This window comes from Molossus molossus, unplaced genomic scaffold (genome assembly GCF_014108415.1).
Source record: "Molossus molossus isolate mMolMol1 unplaced genomic scaffold, mMolMol1.p scaffold_m16_p_13, whole genome shotgun sequence".
Lineage (NCBI taxonomy): Eukaryota > Metazoa > Chordata > Mammalia > Chiroptera > Molossidae > Molossus > Molossus molossus.
In genome coordinates, this window is record NW_023425348.1 from 55768714 (window position 1) to 55793305 (window position 24592).

At 42.2% G+C, this 24592-nt stretch overlaps 1 protein-coding gene across 3 annotated transcripts in view; it reads left to right on the forward strand.

Moving 5' to 3' along the window:
- The window catches only part of TEAD1 (TEA domain transcription factor 1), a 251112-nt gene that overhangs the window by 66058 nt on the left and 160462 nt on the right, over positions 1-24592 (forward strand). For all 3 annotated transcript variants that reach the window (XM_036258524.1, XM_036258526.1, XM_036258525.1), the window contains exon 2: positions 9817-10072. In XM_036258524.1, coding sequence (XP_036114417.1) covers positions 9916-10072 — 157 coding nt within the window. In that variant the 5' untranslated portion in view covers positions 9817-9915. The remainder of the gene's footprint in view (positions 1-9816; positions 10073-24592) is intronic.

A 24592-nucleotide genomic window follows, 5' to 3' on the forward strand; every position in this document is an offset into this window, starting at 1 on the left:
TCTGGTCATCTGTCTGCTAAGTCCACTCAGGCTTCAGGACCAGCCTGAATGTCACCTCCCACCGGGCCTCTTATTGACTCGAGACAAAGTCAACCCTTATTTCTGTGCTCCAACAGCACTTAGTTTATTCCTCCTTTGACATCTTCTATTCATCTACTTGTTCATTCATTTATTCACTTAAGATCTCACTATTTAGACCTTCATTCAGGCATTATTTTGGGGCAGCATTTATTATGTGCAAGGCATTCAGATAAATGCCCAGGATAGGAAAATGATTAAAGGCATGGACCTCACATGGGTCTCACAGACCCACAAACAAGTGTGACAGGCACATCAACATATCATTCCTATGCAGTGGGTGAGCAGAGGTGCTCCCTGCAGGAATGCCGAGGAGGGAGTTGAGGAGAGGGCAGGGCAGGCTTCCCACCCAAAGGGCTTGAAGTCTTGAAGGATAATTAACTTTCTTATCTGCCTCTTTGCTGGAAGGGTGCTCCTTGAGGGTAACCTATTTATTCATCTCCATCTCTCTAGTACCTGGCCCATGAGTGGGGAGACATGGGAGAGGGAGATAATTATAAAACATAATTTCCCTGTCTTGTTTCAGAATGAATTTAAGGCATCTTGCAAGGCTGTAAAATAGCATACATTAAAAGGGGGGAAAAGAAGGAAGAAAAAGAAGGGAATAACTTGCCGACCAAAATAACCTCCAGGATTTTTCTGAGGGGCCTGCCAGAGTGGCTCAGTGCACCCTGGCACATGGATGGGGAAACATGGGAGAGGGAGTAGCCAGTGAGTAAAGCCAAGGCCTAGCCAGTTGACAACAAGGTACATAACACATAGTGTTTTGTGTTTTATGGAACTCTTTTTCAGGGTTTTTGTAAAGAGCAACCGGTGTGATACAATGAAGGACACCCCAACATCTTTGTACAAAACCCAGTGACTAATTCATGGGTTGTTTCTGAGTATGATATTGACATCACATAAAAGCATAATTCAATAAGAGCAATTATTCAGAGCTCCTGGAATAAACTTTCTCTAAGCTAACTAGAGTCAGAAAGGTACTGAAATAAACAGGTTAGTTCTGTTGTTCTATGTTGTTTCACTCTTGTCCAGTGTTAATGCTACATGCCAGGATCCTCGGTCCTAGAGGTCACACAAGCTCTATTTTTGCTCCCAAGGAGTTTTATGATCATGTTTTGGGACTCAAAAAATACTCTTGTGTGATATGAGTAGCATATCAGGATCTGTATGTTCACATCCGGTAGATATGGATATTTAAAGGCAGATAGGCCAGATCCAACACCCCAAACACAAGTGATATCCTGATTTCCGATGATTGAGATGATGGGAAGGAACCAAACCTATCATTATGAGTTGTGTTCTTGGTTATCCTAAGTTGACAGGAAATAGGAGTTTTTTTCCTTCTGGGCAGGCTGGAGCCTAGATTTTTGGATTCTCTGATGTGAATCCTGATAAGATCCATGTGGATCAGTCGGATCTTTAGAGAGCAGTTGAAAGCCAGTGTGTATACCTAGACAAACCCAGGACTTGGACTTCACAGTTCAGCACTTTAAAATACCATCTTGGTTCCAGTTTTCCATATTGATTGGCTTATAACCCCAGCTGGAGTAAACTGTGCATTTACCTGTTTCCTCTGTCCCCCAGCATGCTGTCTAAATAGTCCAGGGTAGATGGCCAGAATGAAAGAAGCATCCTAAATCATCGTAGCTGGAGAGGGAGGCCTGAGACCATTTCTCTATGTAGAGTAGGGAGGATCTTTCCTGATGCATCAGAATTAGAATTTTGAATCAGCTAAAGGAGCTGCATCTGGGTAGATCAGCTGCTGGGATTCGGAGTCAGTCCAGAGCCAACATATCATTAAGTTTGTTGTCAGCATGCTGTATAACATTGAGTGAGTTTCCACTGGCCTTTTGTAAGCAGGATGACACCCCAGGCACGCCCCATAGATTTGTCACCCAGGGAACTAGCACTCTTAATTGTATGAGGCCCATTTGTAGGCATTCCCTTGGGCACAGGGCCCTCTTGAAATGCTCGTCTTAAGGTTTGGCCAAAGACAGTGGTGTATATTTGTCTCACATGTCGATATATTTTAAAATATGAACTTTCTCCTTTTGATTTTGAATTTGTACCCATTGTCATTTAAAATGCTAAGGCATTGTGGTAATTTGGTGAATCCTACTGACTAAGAAAGTGATGGTACTCATAATTTAGTGACTAAAGAGCATTCTTTTCTTGGTATTTGTTTTCTTTGTTTTTGGTAAGCAACATGATTGATGAGTCTACCTCACATGTATATTCACAGTACACACCTGTTGGAACTGGGGAGTTAACTTCGGGGTTTTCTTTGACTGTTAACCTGGGGAAGGAGCTTCCATGTTTTCCTTTCAAAATGCTTGCTGACAGCTACTCACTGCTAACTCTGTGGCATTTTTTTTCTCTTAGAGCAGGAAAGAAGCTTCTGTTTCTGGGTTTGAAATGTTTCCTGAGGTTAAATTGTCCACCTCTCAGGATCCATGACTCAACCTGCAAGTCCTGTCATCCAGCACACGCTCCCTTTATGAGTGCACTGTTTTGATGTCAAGTCTTCACTTTGGAATGGTCAGATGCGATAGACTGCCTGGGCCTGAGTCTATGGCCATGTCCTTTTGAAGGCGTCGACTGTTGAAGGAGAGCTGTGATTAGCTTGCCTGGTGGTGGTGATGGGGGAAGGAAGAGGCAGGAATTTCTATTCTCAAAGGCTGACAGACTCATTTAGGGGATAGGGAAGGTGAACCCTCTAAAGGCTGGTAATGCAGAGCTGCATAGCATGAAATCAATCAAAGCCTTTCTTGAGCTGTCACCTGGGCAAGTACTTAGGCTGATGGAGCAGGGAATTAGAGATCTCAGGAGGGCAATGCTAAGTCCTCTAATGGGGTACCCAGCATCGGGAGCTTGGTGAAGAGGTATTGGCTTGTTGATGGATCTTGTTGATAGGGAAGTGATTTTTGAAAATGAGAAGGAGTAATTACCCACTTCTTTCTGCTGAAATTAGAGGGAACCTGTTGGCAATTGGAGTATATGACACCCAGGTTCACTGGCTGATACTGGCTCCACAGCACATGTGGCCTCGATTCTCAGTATCAGCACTCCCTAAAAGTCCTTTTCTCTCTTTGACAATGACTAACGTACTGTAGTTCCATATCTCTGGGGGCTGCCTTCAAAATCTGGGCTGCCAATCCTTGTGTTTCTCAAGCCACTTGTTAACAAGTTTGGCTAGTGTCTGAAATGATAGGAAAATAATAACCTGCCCCACTTTACATATGCAAAGAGATTAACCATCATTAATGCCTGACATTCCTCCCAACTACCCAGGGAGGTGAGTCAGTATCATCATTATTCATTAGGCATTAATTAAACTATGCTTGATGGTGTCAGTCATGCACAAAGCTGAGAATTCAGCACTGCCTATATTCCTTCCCTTTGAAATCCAGCCTACAGCAAGTGAGTGTGTAGTGTGAGTCTGATATTCCCATGGTATGTACATTTTCTCTGGAGAAATGACTCCTAGATTCGAATTCTGTTAAGTATGTGGCTTTGGTCAACTTATTTAGACCTCAGGACCTCCTAAGGTGGGGTAATACCCAACAAGGGTAGTGCCATGATTAAATAAGATCCCGTAGGTGAAAACTTCAGACACTGTGCTTAAAACAGGCTCATTGGGAGAAAGTTGAATTTGGATTTCAGGTACCAGTTCTTTTTGGAAGTAAAGCTCCTTTTTATTCTTAGTCATTTTGTTGGAGGGCAGCTTTCCTCTTAGGAGAAAAACTTGGGCCTTCACTAAGATCACAGTGAAGTTCAAACTATCAAATGCTTGGTTGAGTTGTCTCCTACAAATATCATTCTAACCATGTTATTCTTTCTTTAAACCCTAAAGTGGCTTCCACCTGTGCCTGTTTTCACCTTCTCCTGAGTGCTCAGAAATCTTTTTTCTTAGCTTTGCTCTCAGTTCAACTCTCTATATGTTGCCTTTTTCACTCACCTACTCACTCAGATTTGCTTGGCTACCATTTTTTTTTTTTTAACTTTTATGAATTTCTTCCTTGGCCACCTCTTTGGTTTCTGGTCTTTACACCTCACCAATTTTCCTCCTGTATGACTTCTCTTAAAACTGTCATCTTCTGGTTTTTGTTTTCTGTGGTGGCCAAAAGAAAAGGGAAAGCAAAGGCAAAATATTGCATCTCAAAAATTACCATTCCACTCAAAATACGGCCTGTTTGTGGTAGAAGTAGTTTACCTGTTAGAGGACCCAAACCATATTTGTCCCTTTAACACTGAAGGACTATCGGTTGTTAATAATCATGATTAATAAAGAAGAAAATAAAGACAGCCAACACTTGGTTATCTAACCTGTGTCAGACTTAAGTCTTTCCTCTTATATCTTCCTAATTGGGGATTTCCTTTGGGCTCTAACTACCCAGTGGAACCTTGGCCAGAGACAGGGTAAAGCTCGATAAGTTTAGTCATGTTATCAAAGAATATTCATGTCATGGCTGTAGGTTTATTCCTTCTTTCTTACTTTGAATATTTATTATACCAGGTGCTGTGCTAGCACTGGGGGCACTGTGGTGAGTGTAACAGTCCCTGCCCTCAGGAATGGGGGGTGGCAATAATAAACCAACTTCCTGAGTTCTATTACAAGTTGAGTATATGAAACCACAAGGAGATGAGTAAGATGGCCTCCTTCAGTATTAATGATGGAAACTGAGGCACACAGGGGGTAAAAGTACCTTGTGGTCCTGGGTTACTCGGGTAGAGACAGAGTCCTAACTCCTAGTCTAGCTCCTTTCCTTTTGCCTCATAGAGTATTAAGGCATTGGCTAAAACAAGACGTATGGACTTTTTATGTGACCTTCATGTTCAGTGGCATTTCATGAATCATGAGGGTTAGTTGAAACTAACCCTTTTATTTAAGAGCTCTTAAAGCGCCCATCAGTGGATGAGATGCTTGCATTATGAGGGACCCACAGGAATTAACATGATGGGAGCAGCAATTCCTGCGTCCTCTGTCATATCCCTTGTGCATACGTTCCGTGAATAGAGGTGGTGTCAGAAGCACCTATTTGACTCTCTCACCCCTTTCTTTCCTCAGGCTCTTATATTAAAATGTGGATTGGTCAAGTATACATATGATGTCATTCCACTGTACTCATGTTGCTCTTTTTGGAGTGTCAGTGGATAAGTGTAAAAGAATGATCTATTTAGGAAGTGTGGCTTTTGGGGCAGTTAGCAGGAATATATGGGCCCCTGTTAACAGTTCTTTTTGGAGTTTATTATGGTGTGGCTAGGAAGAGTTTCAGAAAAAAAACAGGAACTTATAGAAAAGTGTTAATGATGGACACTGAGGCACACAGGGCCTACATGATATACAGTAGATTTTTGGCAGCAAAGAGTTCCCTCTGCCTTCCCTTTTAGGCATTCATTTAGGTTTGGGATGGTTCGCTTGAACAAACTTCCCAGAAGAATATGAAAATTATTGAACCTGTGAACATAAGCTTGGATGTATATAAATATTAGACATAAAGGAGTTTGTTAACAAATTTAAATTTTTTATTTAGTCATCTGAAGACCTTAAAAAAGAGGACCCTTTGTAAATTTACTTCCCAAAGGGAACTGCTAAGAAGGGAACTATTAGGAAATGGCATTTCTTCACCATGCCATTATCAGTCAGTATCTGGGCACCACAAAGTATATACCACTGTCTAGAGAGAATGAACTTGAAAACAAATGAACATCTGGTCATGGTTTTACTGATGACAGAGCACCTTCATTCATTATCTCTAGATCTTTATAGCAACCCTGTCAGATAGAGTCCCTCCGCCCCATAGTGATTTGTCTGTATTGGGATTGAATTTAATTTATTATCTCCATTTTACAAATAAAACCTGAGCTTCTGAAAATTAACTACTTCATTCTGGACTGCATGGCTAGTGGGTAAGCCAGGTTTGGAATCCAGATCCGTTTGAGCCTCAATATTATGCCCCTTTCCAATTCTTTGTTGTTCTTTATTTACTGAATTGAGTGAAAGTTAACTTCCTTGCTCAAAGGAGGGATGAAGAGATGAAGACATCAGTCTACAGGCACAGATTTTCTTCTTCTTTTTTTTACATCCTCATCCGAGGACATTTTTCCATTTTTTGTTCAGATAGAGTGGGAGAGATAGAGAGAGAGAAGAGAGAGAGAGAAACATTGACGTGAAAGGTACACACCGATTGGCTGCCACTCGCATGACCCAACCAGGGCTGGGGACAAACTGCAACTGAGGTATGGGCCCTTAGCGGAAACTGAACCTGGGTCTCTCTGGACCACAGGCCGACGCTCTAACCGCTGAGCCAAACTGGCCAGGGCGGCACAGATATTCTATGCATAATTCACTTGATTCTATCTTATTGTTGTTTACTAAACAGGTGCTTCTTGCTATGTATTGGGTCGTAGTTAACCAATGTCACACATTTTCAAGACAGTCCTAATGTGGGGCTGATACTCTGAGCCACTAGCTATAAGGATGGTTTCCAGGATGAGGTGGATTTTGAGCTGGGCTGGAAGGGACCTGAGAGATAGAATGCCAGAATGGTTATTTCAGTATCCAGTACAGGGAGCTTTTCTCAGCCAGCCCCAGTCTTGTGATTGGAAACTCTCTGCCCATACAGGGCCTCATCTTACAATTGGGTTGTAAAACCAAGGGCCTGTATAACTCTGTGGATTATGTATCTGGTAGCTTCTGGGGTTGTGTCCTGGCCCTTGTCCAGAGTAGGTAATTCCATCCTGCTGAGCTCCCGTTGACCAAATTGCAAGAGCCTGGATACAGAGTTCTTCCCTTTGCAGTAAATCAATAAAAACATGTGAGCATTTAGAACAGTTTTACTGAGTGGATGGATCAGTTATTGCTAATACTGCATTCCCCAAACAACCAAGGGCATGTGACTCCTAGCTGTAGAGATAATTATGAGGGGTTGTCTGCAAGACTCTGGTGTCTGACTTTAAGGCAGCTCACCCCTTGTTGAACAGTTCAACTAACAGGAACTTTTCTCTCATGTTGAGCCAGAATCATCTTGGAACTTCCACAGAATGGGTCAATACCCCCTCCATGCAACAGACAGCTCTTCAGAGGATGTTCAGTGTCTAAGAACACTAAGCTTGGAAATTATGATTCAAAAAGTACTTACCAGCTTTGAGCCATGGGTTTAGGCTAAAATAATGGGATTTAACAGGAACAAATATACTTGCCTGCTTTTAGCTCCTATAGTACTAGAGAAGGGAATTCAGGAGCCTAGAGGTCTTGTGGATCCTAGTTAATCTGAGTGCTGTTTACTGCGGGTTTGTGGACAAACTGGCATGTGTTTATGAGGGCTGAGCCAGGTATGATGTGAATTATGTCTGGTCTGGAATACAATCAGAAGCCCAGGGGCTGCTCCTGTCACATATAAATGGGTTCGGTGGGAATTTTGCTTCTGCAAGGGATGGGTTAGTATAGAAGTTAATGTGGACATGGGTTTTAGCCTAATAGATGGCAGAATTTCAACCTGTCAGTACAGAGGAGGTGGTTTTGGGGAGGTAGTGCATTCCTTGTCATTGGTAGTGTTAAGTATAGACTATGACCAGTTGAGAAGTGTTAGAGGGGACTTCAAGCATTGCATTAAGAGAGTGTTGGTGTGTTTTGGTCTGAAGACTCTGAGGATCTCAGTTATAAGGTAATGTTTCTTTTTTAGCTAAATAAAGCTCCCCCAGTCCCTTCAGCTGGCCCCCACTGTCCTGGGTTCCGCCCTTCTACCATAGTGGTTGCATGCTGGGCACATCCACTGTTTTTCTTAAAATGTGGCTCCCTGGAGTGAATTCATACTGCTCTGAGCTGCCCAGAGCTCCAGGACTGGCCTGTGTCTTTGTATGTCTGTTTAGTTTTTTGGGGGTAAGGTGAAGAGGGAGACAGTGGACTAACCACTGCTCAAAGCATTCATGCGTATTCTCATAATTTCTCCAATAAACCGATTTGGAGCTAGAACAGACTCTAGGGGAGTGTACAGCTCAGCTTGAATTTTATAAGATTCTTAGATTCCAACAAAAAAATGTAATAATTTGAGAATTCAAAAGGCCCACACTGCAGGCATTGCAGAGTTCATCTGGGGGTTAATCACAAAACCCTTTCTTGTGGCATAATTTATACCTCAACATTTGGCAGTTTTTAAAATCCTGTGTCAATGTACATGTGTTGGTAAGAAGTAGTAAATATTTTGCTGACAAGTTCTTTGAATGATGGATCTGTGGCAGCATTTAAAGGCAGACAACCTGGGGGTTTCTTTTATCCAGGTGCTGCCAAATCTAAAAAGCTGTCCGGGTACCAAGCCAAAATTACCCACGAGCTGTACCATTAATTGTGTAATGTTCATGTGCCTCAGAGTTTCTGCACCTGGGATCTGTTGATATACACTGGTGGGGGAGGGCAAGGGAAACAGATACAATTGGGAGGGAGAAGGAAAGAAGACAGGCTGCTTGCTCTCAGGTGACTGCCCTGGAGCACTGAGCCGTCCCTGGTGCTTGGTGGGGTCTCCAGCACCTGCTCCCCTCCTGGCTGCCTGTGTTGTAATGTTGCATGGATTTGACTGGGGCAGAAGGAAGGGAATAGTGGTCCCACTAAGCTCTCTCTACTAAGGCCCTGCCATCTCCCCTCTTAGATCAGTTCCCAGGAGCAATTCTCCCCTTTTTGGGGAAGCCTTTCAGTTAATGATCTGATGCCTTTTCAACAAAGGAATATTGATATGTTAGAGTGTGGACAGCAGGGGGTACTGGATTAGATCATTTTCACTTTGGTGTTTGTGCCAGTTTGACATTCGTTTGGAAAGCTAATCCCTTTAAGACCATAGGTTTCATGCATAATTTAGGGAGAATGAAGCTTTGAGGAAGATTTCTTTTGGTTCTGTAATCTTTAGTGCTACAGAGAAATAAATGAAAGTTTCCCCTGTGGTTTTCTTATGATCATGAATTCCAAGTAAGCTACAGATGAAGTGCCCATATAGGTGTAAAACATTTTTTTCTGCAAATGTGCTGGCCACCTGTAGCTGTGGCAGGGAAGGCAGGAATGGGGACAACTTGGTCTCTGCTTCTAGGTTATAATCTAGAAGCCAAGAGGGGCAAAGTGACCTGACTGTACAGGATCAAAGTCCCACAGAGAAATACTGTGGACTAGCAGATCCAAGTCAGCTGTCATTGCTTTCTTAGTAGAGTGAGTATTTGTGATAGCAAAATAATCGCCTTCCTTCTTCCATCCTGCCACCATCTTGCATCTTGGTGATCTTGGTGAGAAATACTGGGATGGGTTACCATTTCAGAATTATCACGTCACTTGACACAGTGAGGCAGATATCTTTTATTTTACTTTATTCCTTTTAAACAAAATTGTTCTGCTAAGGATATTTGATTATCATTAAGCAAAGTGTTCCTGGTAGACAGTAGATGCTTAATAAATGGTTTTGCATGGTTCGCTGTGAACTTGCAAGTCAAAGTGAATACTATTCTCGGATGAAAACTTCCTCTCATCTGCGAAGATTATACAGCTGCTGTCTGCCATGAGAGTTCTGTATTGAGTGCCTAACATGAATACATAAAGGAAAAAAAGCCACTTGGATCTCAAAATTACATATTCTCTGCTAGAAGTTATTCTCCAAGCAAAGCTGCTAACTGAAGAATGTGCAATGAAATTAGCAAAAGCAGTGTATTGGTGGTTTACCTCATCTTTATCACACTATCTTTTCATTTTTTTCTCAGGTTTATTTTCTTGAAAAGGCTCCAAGCTTCGGCTTGGAAAATCCAACCGCCAAAATTGAGCCCAGCAGCTGGAGCGGCAGCGAGAGCCCTGCCGAAAACATGGAAAGGATGAGTGACTCTGCAGATAAGCCAATTGACAATGATGCGGAAGGGGTCTGGAGTCCTGACATTGAGCAGAGCTTTCAGGAAGCCTTGGCTATCTACCCACCATGTGGGAGGAGGAAAATCATCTTATCAGATGAAGGCAAGATGTATGGTAAGTGGTCAGGAATGCTCCTTTGAAACACTGCGACCTGCTTTTGTAGGAAAGGATCATTATAGCTAGCCTTCTACTTAGATCTGTATTCATTACATTGTATTGAATGATCTTTGTAGAATTTTAGTTGGCCATCCACGGACTAAATCTCAACTAACGAGAGTCAACAAAGGACCATTGGGAAATCATTCCCTGGGGGTTTCATCTCCAAACCCAGTGGCATTATATCAGAAGCTCTCTAGGTCCAGGTAGGAACATAGACAGTTGCAGTGGCATTTGCAGACTCCAGTGTGTGGACTGGTTTTTCAGAGTGCATGCCCAGTTGAAAGGAAGTGCAGCTGCTTAGCTCCAGATAACTGAAATGGGGGCCTGTTGCTATCACATCTCTTGATTTTTTTTTTTTTCCCAACAAGAGCTAGCAATCTAGGTATTTATATAGGAAATCTCATTTTTTAAAAGTCAGCACTTTTTTTTAACATAACCTTGTATAGGCTACATAAAATATGTGCGTGGCTTAATCAGGTCCTTAAACCACCCCGTATTACTTTGCTGCCAGTTTTCAGTTGAATGGCAAACACGGTATTAACCTCTCCTCCCAGGCTATTCTCACCCCTCTCCCCTTCTTGAAGGGGATGCCAAGCAGTGTGTTCTGAAGGAAACTCCATGAGTGTCCAAGAAGGCAAGACTGCTTGACCAGATGGCTTGGGGTGCCAAAGTCTGGAGCTTGTGCATTAGGTTTGGGCATTCCCCAGTCCTTCCACTAATGCTTTTTGGCTGCTTACCTCTTCAGAAGCAGATGGCAGGTGGTTGCTTGTACATTCTGCTTGTCTAATTGGGCACATTGAGTTGACTGAGTCTGCACTATAGCTTAGTCTAAAGAGGTGCCAACAAATAACCTAAACTCGAAAGAGGACTGGTTTAGCAACCTGTATGAGGCTAACTTATAACAAGAGTGATATATTTGTCAATAATTTGAAAGCTTTTCCATAATAGGGCGTTGTACCTTTAATACTGTGCCTCCTCTATCAGGAGCCGTAGGAGGCTGCAACTCGAACTAGCACACACTGCTAAGGAGAAAGCAGATGGTGGTGCAGCTGCCACCAGCTGTGCCCTCCCAACCCACCCTCCCCTCTCCAACTTGGATGATGTAATGGAAACAAGGAAAATTTTGCTTTCTGCAACACTGGAGTCTCTAAGCCTGTCAGTGTCACACACACACAGGTGGGGGTTGAGGAGAGAACCCAAACCTTCAGCATCTGTTTTATGCTCTCATATAATCTTTTGTAGCCAGAGAAGCTTTGGGTCTGCTGAAATGGACTCAGGATGAAACATCTTAGCCGCTGTGGGTAGAAAGTTTTGGGGCCTTTGATTTTCTGTGTGTTTGTATCTTTCCTGATCTACTCGTCCTCAGCCTGGCTATTTGTTTTCAGGGTCTTGTATTCATACCTAAAAATGACACCTTCCCATTTTAAGGGCAGAGAAAAGCACTTTAATCTTCAAGCCTTCTTTAAGACTGATTTTAATATGAGTTGTGAAGGTGGCTTCAGGCCACTTTGCCTTGTACAACTCCCATTTGTTTACCCAGAAATGGTTGTAACTTAAAATACGGCCTAGTATTGGAAATCCTGGTGGATAACGACTACAGGCCTTTATTTCTCACAGGGAACACTGGGAAAGGCACTGTGCCTTCAGATTTCAGGGCTGAGAACATAATTCAAAGCAAACCTTTCTCTTTTCAACTTCAGTTTTGTTTTCTCCTTTGAGTGTTCTTTTTAGGTAGCAGCCATGGTAGATTTAACCAAGTTGCTGATAACTTCATCATAAATATGCTTTTTTGTGTGAAAATAATTGTGTAAGAGCTCTTGTTGGTAATTGGATGTCAGGGGCAGCTAGCCAGGAAAGAGAACTATGAGAAGCTTTGGAGTTGAGTCATCTACCAACAGTGAATTCAAACAGTCCTGCCTTTGGTCTGTGTCTCAGTTTTTCTCCCCTGTTAAAAAAAGAGGGTAAAGTAGAGGATGTTCATGGGTCCTTGGGACTTTTCCATCTTATGGTGCTGTGATTTTGCGACTTGTACCTCAGTAAGAGTGATCAGTTCCTTGACAAACATGGTGGGAGCATGTCTTTAATACCCACAGTCGTCAGATACTGAGAGCACATGCTCTTGATGGATAGCGCCCCTTCACCCCCACCCCTTAAATCAGCCTTACATTTACTGTGTTGGTGACCAACCTGATTTAAAAATGGGGCCATTTTTTTGAACCAGCAGCCTTAGGAATTATAACTGTAGGGTTGTGTCCTGATTTGGGGGTGTATGAGATGCATTTGCTTCAGTGGCTCTGAAGTCATCCCACCCCACTGTACTGAGGAGAAAACACCCCCCTGAACTATCTTGCAACATGGAGGAGCTTTGCTTCTACTTCTCCTTTGGAAGGAATATGGTAGTTAGCCAGGCCATGGGAGATGGAGACTGGAACCCTTAAGAGGAACTGCCTTAGGTGCCCTGGATCTGCCTATGACCTCCTCGTGACTTGGAGGATAAGAAAAGTTTGAGTTAGGAGCCTCCAATGAGGCCCCAGCCACTGGGGGATTGAGTCATGTGAGTGGTGTGGGCCAGAGCTACTGTTCCTTGGCTTGTGGCCTGTTCCCCATCTTACCATAAGTGAATCAGGACACAAACCAGACCAGGAGTCGAGGTTTCTTAAGGTCCAGAGCGCATACTTTCTCTCTCAAGCATTTTGAAAATGAAAACATTAAAAGCATTTTGGATTCCATGGAGTAAAATAAAAGTAATTTAATGCCTTTTAGTGAAATACCAAGTGTTTTTGACTTGAGGGGGTTATTCTGATATTTCTGAGCATTTGTAGAGCTCATTGTGATGTCACTAATTCCATTTTTAATTTTTTGAAGTAACTCCATACTGTTTTTCACAGTGGCTGCACCAGTCTGCATTCCCAAAAAAGTGCATTAGGGTTCCCTTTTCTCCACATTCTCATCAACACTTGTTTGTTGATTTATTGATGATAGCCATTCAACAGGTGTGATTTTAATGTATTTTTGGTTGATGGATAGCGCCCCCTCACCAAATGATACATTTGGTTTAATGTATCATTGTGGTTTTAATGTATTTTTCTGACAATTAGTGATGCTGAGCATCTTTTCATATGTCTATTGGCCATCTGTATGTCTTCTTTGGAGAAGTGTCTGTTCTGTTCCTTTGCCCATTTTTTAATTAAATTGTTTGATTGGGGTAGGGGTATTGAATCGTATATTTCCTTTTCTTTTACCTAGCTTTATGTCTCTCTTTCTGGTAGAAAGTTATGGAGGAGATAACAGGAGGACAGGATGGGAGAAAATTCTTGATCAGCAAACTTCTCTGGAATTGAATTTCATAGAGACAGACCTTAGTTTAAAACAAGACAGAACAAGACAGTGAACCATGAGAATGCTTGAATGTGTGTCTGTGGCAACTGAAAACCCTGGTTTGGCTATGTAGTCACATATATCTCATAATCAAACTAAGGTAGGGACCAGAGATAACATTCACTGATTGCTTGCTTTAGAGACAGGAAAGTGTAGCACTTCAAGTCTTGGACTTTGAAGTTGATATGAATCCTGGCCCTGCCATTTGTTGATACCAGACTTTGGGCAAGTTGGTTTTCTTTTGTGTGCCTCCATTTCCTCAATTGCAAAGGGGATTTAAATAGAGCCTGTTTCAGTGGATCATTATAAGAATTAAAACTAATTGTGATCTAGGATCTCCCGTACCATGTTTGAATAGTGTCCGGTACACAGTGAGAGCTATAAGAGTGTTTATGAACTTAAAACAAAAAGTAATCTTTGCCACAGGCTAGATTAATGGCTTTACATATAATTTTCATCTAATGCTCCCAACAACATTTGAAGGTGGGTAATGATCCCCACCTTGTTGACGAGGAAGCTGAAGCTAAGAGGGGTAAAGTGGTTTGCACATGACCAGTATAGATGGTAGAGCTGGAAAGTTGCAACTTCAGGTCTATCTGACTCTAAAACCTGGGCTCTTTCCACTGTGTTTTCATCCTTTCTTAGTGGAGGTAATTAAACATTAATTCAGCAAGTAAATACTGAGTGCCACCCATAATTCAGCCCAGTGCTAGAGGTTGTCAAGAGTATAGCAGTCAGCTAGACAGACATGGTTCCTGCCCTCATGGAGCCATCACAAGTTCATTTGCAGGAAGCACTGACCTGAGGTCAGGGCCCTGTGCCAGAGCTTTCTGGGAAGTCTGAGAGCCCTTTGAAGATGGTCACCTTCTACTTAGCCTTTTGCAGCCTGTTCTCTTGGCCACTGATGTCAAGGGCACTTGGCCCAATGCTGGCAGGAAGAAAGCTTCTCATATAACACAGCAGGAGGATCCTAGATCACAAGGCTGGCCCTGGTGGTGTCCAGGAAGATGTCTGGAAGATTCTGGTGTCCTAGGATCCTGCAGGCAACCTGGGCAGACGATTGCTGGACAATGCCTTTCTCCTTTTTCAGGGTCCATGCTTAGCACAGCTCCAGGGATGCCCCCTTTCTTGCTGGGATGCCAGCCCTACTGGTTAGCCCTAGAGAGTTGAGTTGTGAGGACTACAGAAGCTGGCGAGGAAGACATCTCTAGGCCAGCCTTTTCCACTTGCTGCCCTGAGACCTGCTAGCCAGAGAAGCACAGGACTTGGAATTGCCCTTTTGCTTACTTTATGCAAGCACAACACAGAAGAGGGGAAGGGGCTGTTTTATTGAGGTGGTGGCAGAATACACAAGGGACATCAGAATGCGTGCCCACAGCAGATGTGAGTGTGCACTAGTTATTCAGTGTAGGCAAAGGACTGAAATCTGATCTGGAGAATTGGGCAAAGGAATGCAGGATTGTTCCTATGTAAGACAGTGGATTCTCACAACCTATCTTTGAGGGCCAGGAAGGTGGTCTATGTCTGTGGAGGCCCTAGAGGCCCTGATGTGGAAATGGCTATACAATCTGATCCCTGTAGGATCTCTAGGCCTTGGGAAACTGCCCCTTGGGGCCTGAGCTGAAGTTGTTCTTTCTGAACATGATGTGGCATCTTTGATTTCCTCTTTTGGTCTGACCTGTGTTCCAGGGCATTATTTCAAATGAATTGGCTAAAAGTATGAAACACAGAGAGCTGTACCCTTAGAACAGGCTGCAATCTCCGTAAGACCAGGACCCCATCCTGCTGTCTGGTGGGACATGAAATGAATCAGTAATGTTTCTTGAATATATGAATATGTACATGAATCATTGATTAAAACAAAAGAAGGTGAGTAAGTAAGTCTCTAAGCCCCAGGGCTTCTACTATTGGAGGAACTGGCTAGAAAGAGAGAATGAGGAAGAAAAAGAGAAAGATGTTTGTGTATTTACTGCTCTCAATTTTCAGATTGAGAAAGAGGAAACCCTGGTTTTTGCTATGTGTGTTGGAAAACGTTAGCCAAAAGGTAGGAAAGAGTTTTGCCCAAATAGGCACAGTAGTAGAATAAGGGTTAATTCTGGAATCTAAGCACAGATGAGTAATGAGGGATTTTGAAATAGTTTGGTTCCTGTGAGAATAGCAAAGCCAACGTCATCAGCATTTTGATTGGGAAGTTGAATGTGTGGGGCCATGCAGAGGTTTATACACAAGGTGTGAGCCCTTGTGCAATCCGGGTAAAAAAAATAGCTAATTAGGATGGCACAAGGATTGGTCATACGGGAGAAGGAAGAAAGGATGTTAAATCATTACCAGGCTGTGCTTTCCAGCAGTTTTGCTGTGGCAGTATATGAGCCCTGGGACTGAAGAAGACATGGGTTCATAAATCATTCATTGAGGCCCTGCCCTGTGCTTTGACTGCAGTGGAGACAACGGATTAAAAAAATAATGAAAATAACACCCATTTGATCAATTGTATATGCTAGGCATTTTCTCTTTGCTTTAGAATATGTTATTTGTTTTTTCCTCCTAACAACCCAATGATATAGGTACTGTAATTATCCCCATTTACAGCTGAGAAAGCTGAGGTACACCACGGTCAAGTTACTTGCTCATGGTCACACAGTAAATAAGTGGTGGAGCTGACATTTGAAACTAAGCCAATCAGTACACTAACAGCAATTCTGTCATTTAAGGATGAATATTCTGGACTAGAGATATATATAGCTTAGTGGTAGGGCAATGAGATTATTCATGATTGGGGAATGTACATGTATTTAAGAATGCAAGGGAGTGGAAGAGAGTTGGGCAGAGAGACTTACCTGAGCTAACTTTGAATGGGAAAAGACCACTAAGTGTTTTTTTCTTTTTTAAACTTACTTTGGGTATAGACCTGTTTGAGAATTTGTAGAAAGTTATGGATCTTTTCCGCATAAAAATGCATATTTGTATGTAGTTGTAGAGTTGTTGCATAAAACGAGGTGATTTCTGGAACCCAGATTCAGACTTGCTACTGTGGATAGAGAAAGAAGGGAAAGGCATTCAAGACTAAAGGAACAGTGTGATAAAAGCACAGAGTTCAAAGGGCAGAGCTCTGGTGCTCTCAGAAGTGAGGGTGTATTCTGGAGGGGATGGTAGATGAGCCTGGAAATGTGGGCTGCTGCTGTATCCTGGAGGGCCTTGATATTTCCCTTGGTGTCTGGTGCTCATTCTGAGAACAAAGGGAAGCCATTACATTTTTTTTTTTTTTTTAGGAGACAGCCCTGACTTGGCCTGTGTTTTAAAAAGCCAGCTCTGAAGGCGTGAAGACAAGTTAGATGGCTATTGCAGTAGTCCAGTGGGAGAAGATGAGACCTAAACCAGGGTACTAGCAGTGTTGGTGGGGAAGTTTCAGAGATGGAACCAACAGGACTGGCTGACTGGATGCAGTTTGTGAAAGAGGAGGAGGAGCTGAAGATGATTTCAGCATTCTGCTTGTGGGTCATTGGGAGGAGGAGGATGGTGGGACCATTAAATGAAGTGGGGAGTGGAGACAGGAGAAGCAGGTTTGATGAGAGGAAAGAAGTGAGGAGTTGAGTTTTGTCATGTGCTTGAAGTACTGAGTCACCATCCAGATGAAGAAGACCTGTTGACATTGCATGGGTAGTTAGGGTCTCACCATCAGAGAAGTGATCCTAAAGCTGTGAGAGTGGGTGATAATGGCCTGCAAAATACAGGCTTACAGTGTCTCCTGATAAAATTGGCATAGATTTTAAATGGTGCCTCTGTAGCAGAGGAAGAGTCAAGAGATTGTCTTTTTTAGAAGGAAGATGCATCCGTGGTTCACAAGCCTGACCATCATCAGCAAAAGCTCTTGAGAAGCTTAACAACAACAAAAAAAATGACAAAACAGACTGGACACAAACAGATTGAATCAGAATCTGTGGAAGTATGTATGGCCTGGGAATCTATATTTATAAAAGCTCTATGGGCAGTTTGGGTGATCAGCCCAGTTTGAGAGGCACTGGGCTAGACTATAGCCTGGGTTCAGGAGAACAGGACCACATTTTTAGACTGGTCAAAGAAACACATGAGCAGAGAATGAGGCCAACATGTGGAGCAGTCCTCACAGGGTTTGAGTGCAGAAAATGCATTACATTATTCCGTGTATGTCCCCTCTGTTTTGAGAGGGAACATGGCCATAGCCCACTCTTCGTAGAAATTTGGCCACACAGGGAAGGAGCCATGAAATGGCATCTTTTTTTTTTTATCCTCACCAGAGGACATTTTTCCAGTTTTTTGTTCAGACAAACTGGGAGGGAGAGGGAGGGAGGACGGGAGGGAGGGAGGGAGGGAAGGAAGGAGAGAGAGAGAGAGAGAGAGAGAGAGGAGGGTGGGAGGGAAGGAGAAACAGAAACATCGACGTGAAAGGGACACATTGAGTGGCTGCCACCTGCACGACCAACCAGGGCCGGGGACAAACTACAACTGAGGTATGCACCCTTAGTGGGAATCAAAGCCGGGTTTCTCTGGACCGCAGGCCCATGCTCCAACTGCTGAGCCAAACTGGCCAGGGCTAAAATGGCATCTTGAAGGGCCTAAAAAGTTAAAGGAAGACTTAGTCTAGAACAAGGGAGAGACTTGGCCATTTAGTTTGTAGTGGAGAAAAATTTATGAATTGAGGATATATCTGATGGGAGAAAACCCAGAAGAGACTTCAAAGGGAGTGAAGCTTTTTTTTTTTTTAAACTCTGATGCATAATCAGATCAGTGGAGGGTCCAGGAAGAGCCTAATGATTGCTTTCTTCAGATGAGGACTAAAGTCACATGGGCCAGGGTGGGTTATGGGTTTCAGAAAAGTAGAGTACCAGTAGAGATATTGTGAGGAAGTGGGATATGGATGGACGGGGTGAGTACAAGAATTGCTGAGCAGTGCACCAATCTTATTCACTTTACCTAATTCTGCTTGTATTCATGTGTGTGTGTGTGTGTGTGTATGTGTGTGTGTGTGTGTGTGTGTATGCATTAAGTTCTGTACAATGGTGTCACATGTGTTGGTTCAGGTACCCACCACACAGTGAAAATATAAAACAGTCCCAACAACAAGATCATAACCATACCCAACTCTATCCTGCCTCCCTCCCCACCTTATTCCTAACTCCTGGCAACCATTAATTGATCCTATATTTCTTAAATGTCATTTAAAACATGTTATATAATGGAATTATATATTATGTAACCTTTTGGGATGACTTTTTTCCTTCCATTCAGCATAATTCTCTGGAGATTTGTCCAGGTTGTTGCATGTATCAGTAGTTAGTTCCTTTTTATTGTTGGGTAATAGTCCATGATATGTACGTACTGCAGTGTGTTTGACCTGCTCAAGGGCATCTGGGCTGATTCTACTTTTTGACCACTGAGAATTTACTTACAGGGTTTTGTGTTAATGTTGTAACTTTTAAAAAAAATATTTTTTATTGATTTCAGAGAGAGAAAGGGAGAGAGTGAGAGAGAGATAGAACTGTCAATGAGAGAGAAGCATCGATTGGCTGCCCTCTACTGGGGACCAAGCCTGTAACCTGGCCATGTGCTCTGACCGGGAATCGAACCAGCAACCTCCTGGTGTATGGGTCCATTGAGCCACACCAGCCGGACAATGTAACTTTTTATTTCTGTGGGATAAATGTCCAGGAGTGTAATTGCTAAGTCATATCATAGTTGTGCCTTTAGGGTTTTATTATTATTATTATTATTATTATTATTATTATTATTATTAACTGCTCAATTCTTTTCCAGAGCAGCTGTACCTTTTTGTATTCTGCACCCTCATCAGCATTTGGTATTGTCACTGTAGTTTATTTTATCCATTCTGATAGGTGTGAGGTGATATCTCGTGTGGTTTTAATTTACGTTTCCTTAATGACTAATGATGTTGAACATCTTTTCATGTGCTTATTTGCCATCTGTATATTCTCTTCAGTGAAATGTCTGTTTGTCTAATGTTCTAATTGAATTATTTATACTTCTACTGTTGAGCTTTGGGAATTCTTTATTCTAGATGCAAGTTCTTTCTCCCACACATAGTTTACAGATATTTTCTTCTTGTCTGTCACTTACCTTTTCATCTTCTTCACAGGGACTCACATAGAGTGAAAATTTTTAATTTTGATGACATCTAATTTATTAATTTCCCCTTTTATGGATTGTACTTCTGGTGTGAAGTCTAAGAACTCATTGCCTAGTCCTAGAGTCAGAAGATTTTCTCCTGTGTTTTGTTCCAAAAGGTAATAGTTTTTCTTTTTTACATTTGCATCTATGATCCATTTGGAATTAAATTTTGTTTAAGGTGGAGAGTGTTACTTTTGGGGGACTCCATTGTCATGGTTATGTGATTATCAGAGGATTAAGGTTTATTCGTATTTTGACAACTGTCAAGGCTTGGGACCTGAGGCACTAAGTTTCTAGTGAGTGCCTCGTGGCACCAGTCTAGGTACGGAAAGGGTCAAGGTGAAGCTGGAGGGGCTGGTAAGTCATGACGTGTGCTGCTCAGAGGCTCTGCAGTGTTAGGAGCAGTCGTAGGACAGGAGGTTGTGGTCATGTACGGGAGAGGCAGCGGCTGAGATTAGAGGTGGAGAGGTTTCAGGTGATGAGTTTCGAGGTGTGGCCACAAATGTGGACAACTGATATGAATGTGGGCGATGGCCACTGGAGACGAGGAAGTAAAACACCATGAGGCTCATCCGCATTGGGTTGATCAGTCACTCTTGTTGAAGTTCACAGTAGTGAAGTGTGAGTTTGTAAATAAACATACCAAAGTAACCAGGTGTTGGGGGAATTTCTTTGCGGCAGATATGACCCCATGGGTGTGAATGGAAAGAGTTTGATATAAGTGAATGGTCTGGACCTCGTGAAAAGCAGGTGGCGGAATGGTGGGGTAGAATAAAATTTTGGCATTTCCTACCTCCCTTCTCCCAAACTCTTTGGCTGGTCCAAAACTACTATACCAATTTGTGAAGTATCTTTGGGCAGCCATATAAGTTCTGTGTGTGTTGTCACCATCATCTGTAGAATGGAGTGAAGAAATCAACCTATTTCTCCCTACCTCTCAGCAGTGTTGAGAGAAAATACAGTTATATGTGAGAAAGTGCTTTGCACTGAATTCTAAAAAGAACGCTTTTGTGAGGTTAAGCCCTTTTAGGGCATGCCTGTTGGAAAGGTAGGAAAGACTATTTTGGGACTGTCACTTAGGCTTAAGCTTCCCTGGCTGAGATAAAAGGGTGTTTGGTTAAGGGACAGATTGAACTGACATTACACACACACACACACACCCCCTCGCTTTCAGGGTTTCTGCACAGCCCTGGACTCCTGACTTCCACTTCTAGAGCTTCAGTTCTTGCTCCCCTATAGCGGTGGCCTTGCATTTCACTTGAAAGCTTGTCTCTAATTTTTTTTTATTATTTACTTGTATCCCATTGCCTTGATATTAAGTGCTTAGAATAGTCATTTTAATAATTATGATGATGATGATAGTGTTTTGTTGACCTCTGTAGTAAAGGTGCTATCTTAGAGACCCTTCAACTTGGTAAATTTAAATATATAGATGTATTGTGTGGTTAAGATCATAGAAAAAAATCTGACGGAATTTACAACGTAGATATAGTGGTTGCTGCAGGCATTGTAGGCAACTCATTCCTTTTCTATTATATGTTTCTGTATTAATAGAGTTTTTTATAGTGAACATATGTTACTTTTGGAATTGGAGGGGAAAATAATTATATAAAGTTTATTTTTTTCCTCTGATTCTGAGTAAAGAGTACTCATTAAAGAAAAATGTGGAAAATACCGAGACTTAGAAGCAAACCATATTGCCTGGGTTCACTTTGGTGTGTTCACCAGGGGTTCATGGGGGAGGGGAAGCTGCTGCAGTGCTGTGGTGGGCAGGAGGGTGGTGTTGGGAGAGGAGTCAATGCCAGCCAACTCTCCCATCCATGTATGGACGGCCAGGGCAGCAATCTTGGGGGACAGGTGGTCAGAGAGTGGTGGTGCTGGGGCTGGGAAGCAGGACAGGGTGTTCTTATTATAGGTTTTAGGACATTGGTCCGGGAGTTCAACAGGTGCCCTGTCCAGTTGGATCTGTCAGTCAGCTGTCCAGATTAACAGTGGCTTATTCTGACATTCATGTATCAAAATGGGAATGGGAGAGATAGAGGAAAGCTCAAATCCATTCTTTCAGTGTCCTCATGCTTACAGCAAAGTGTCACACCAGAATCAACAGGAATTAACACGCTACATCTCTGCTGAGCCAGTGTTTATCGTTTAACTTGTACTTGCGAGGGTTGGGGGAACCTCTCTTTAAAAAATGTTGGTACTTTTTTTTTTTATGTAACAGATTTTTGGCAAGTAAGATTCCTGACATTGTCTTTGGGTGGAGGAAGGTGGCTTTTCAATGTGTGAAAATACTCTGGATACATCATGGGTGTGCTACAAATTTTCATTTGATTATAATCATTTGGTTTAATCAAGGGTATATTTCATTTGCTTGTTATTTACTTGCATACATTGCAGATTATTTGGTCTGCCCACTTTCTCTTCTCTCAAATGCTTCACTTTCAGGTAAATAATAAAATCAAATTGGTTCCTCAAAGCCCATATGGATATTATTTCTTTAAAGCCTCTTTCTGTATCAGTGTACTCCTTTCTCTATAGCTTTTTAGAACACAGTCTGAAAGGTGTGACAATGAAACCTGCTGCCCACGATATTCAGTTTATTTAAAAAAAAATTTTTTTTTATAGAATTAAAGCTTTTCTTATAAGCCTGTGAAATTGGTCATTAGCTGAAAATTTCCATAGGCATTGTTCCTTTTGCAAAGGCCAGGGGAACTTGTAGGCTACCTTAAAAGAGAATGCTCTGGGGGGAATGTAATTGATCACCCCAAAGCTTTGCAGCATCGACTAATAGTTAACATATGTTAATAAGCTGAGTTTTTTTCCAGCCATTTACAAAGGTCCTAATTACTTACTCCATGTCTGCCCTCTTCCCTGGGTCTGCCTCTGTGCTCTGTGACTTGCTTGCTATTGTGTTGAGACAGGCTTTGGCAACTGTCTCTTAGATGAATGGTTCTGTTACAAACACAGTAGCTTCCGTGACAGCTTAGAAGAGATTGTTTTTTATGACTGCTTTTATTGAGAGAGGTTTGGTGCACACTAATGTCCTGATAAAGACATTTGTACCTATAAAGTAGCCACAGCCTTAAACATATTTGATTGTGAAGAAGGTATCAGGGCTGATGACATGCCATATGTGAGGTATCGGATTGCATGTTTATTCAACTGTTACTGCAATCTCTGTACTCGGATGTGCCTTTGTATTTGCTGTCTCACAGCAACACACAGAATGCAATGGTGATACGATCCTGATTATGAAAGATGCTATTTGGGTTACTTGGATAGTAAGCCACATGTATTAGGAAGCATTCTCTCAGTCCCCATGTGTCCTGAGACAACAACCATGAACAGTTGTTAGGTGAAAGGAATTGCCAGGTGGGATGATGATAAGCATTAGGATAAGGGCCCTTTGAGATGGCTGAATCTTTGTAAGCCCTAGACTGACTAGGGCAGGCTTTGTGACAGGGTGTCAAAATAACAACAACAACAACAACAACAATAATATTTATCCAGTGCTTACAGTGTTGCAGGTACTCCTGTTCTAAACACTTAACATCAACTCATTTAAGCCTTGTTCTAAATCTTAGAATAGCTACTGTTATTTCCATATCGCAGATGAGGAAACCAAGGCCCAGAAAGGTAAAGTAAATTGCCCAGGGTCACACAACTAGTAATATCTGGAGCCAAGATATGAACCGTCATTTTGGCTCCAGCGCCGGAGTTCTTAACCACTACTTTTCGTTGCCTCTGGATTGTGACAGAACTGGGTTCTCTGGACTCAGTTGCTCCCTAGCTTTGGCATATCTATAGCTCTAGTCCCAGGCACAGTACCTGGCATACATTAGGCTCTCAAAAATGTTTGAATTAGTGGAAGTTGCTGGTAAGAATAATTCCATCTTTTATCTCTGGAAGGTGTTCTTGCTCATATTCTTATCATTGTTATTACATTTATGACATACTAATGAAATGAGGGCAATAATGATAATTTCATGGATAAGAAAATGAGGCAAAGAGCTCAGTAAGTTTTCTACTAGGACATTTTATTTTGAGGAACCACCTGGTGAAGCAGAACTTAGGGTAGAACCAATAGCACTGTGCTGTCATGTTTATACTTTTCTGTTGTAGCCTTAATTGAGCATGTACCTGAGATGTGAACGAGAACAGTTTGTTTTAGTTTGTAATTTTATATCGATGTAACAATGATTCTGCCCAAATGGGCCATTCAGTGGCTATAAAAGATTGTTGAGCTCGATCTGGTCATTGTGGTGACTGAACCTGCCATCCTCCCTTCCCTGATTTGACAAGGTTATTTGAGATGTCTCTAAATGGTCTTTATGGGTGCGCATTACTTTTCTCAGGCTGCCTCTGGGTTCAGTTTTAGCTGTCTGAACATCTTATTATCCACCACTGATTATTCTAAGATGACATTGTTAATCCTGAATGATTCACTTAAGTGAAACAATATACTTAGTATCACTGTGGAATTCAGAAGGCTGTTAAGTTAGGGCAGGTTACAAGACCTTTATGACCAGGTCACAAAATCTGGTTAGTGTAGATTTAACCTGCCACTAATCTGTTTAGTGGCTGATTTATATGGGGATTTATTAGTTAGCACGTAGGAGTAAGTTCATCCTGGTGATTAAGGGCATAGGGTCAGGAGTGAGGGCTGTTTGGGTCTGGCTCTACCACTTGACTGGCTGTGTAACCATGGGCAAGTTAATATTCCTGAGACTCCATTTTTTCATCTGATAAATGGGACTAATATTAGTACCCATCTCATAAGTTGAACGTGAGGATTGAATAAGAAAATGCATTAAAATGCTTCACATGACTGGCTCATTTTTTGAGAGTATTATTACCTTGGCAGCAAAGTCAGACAAAGACATCACAAGAAAAGAAAACTACAGACCACAATCTCTTACAATTATTGATGTAAAA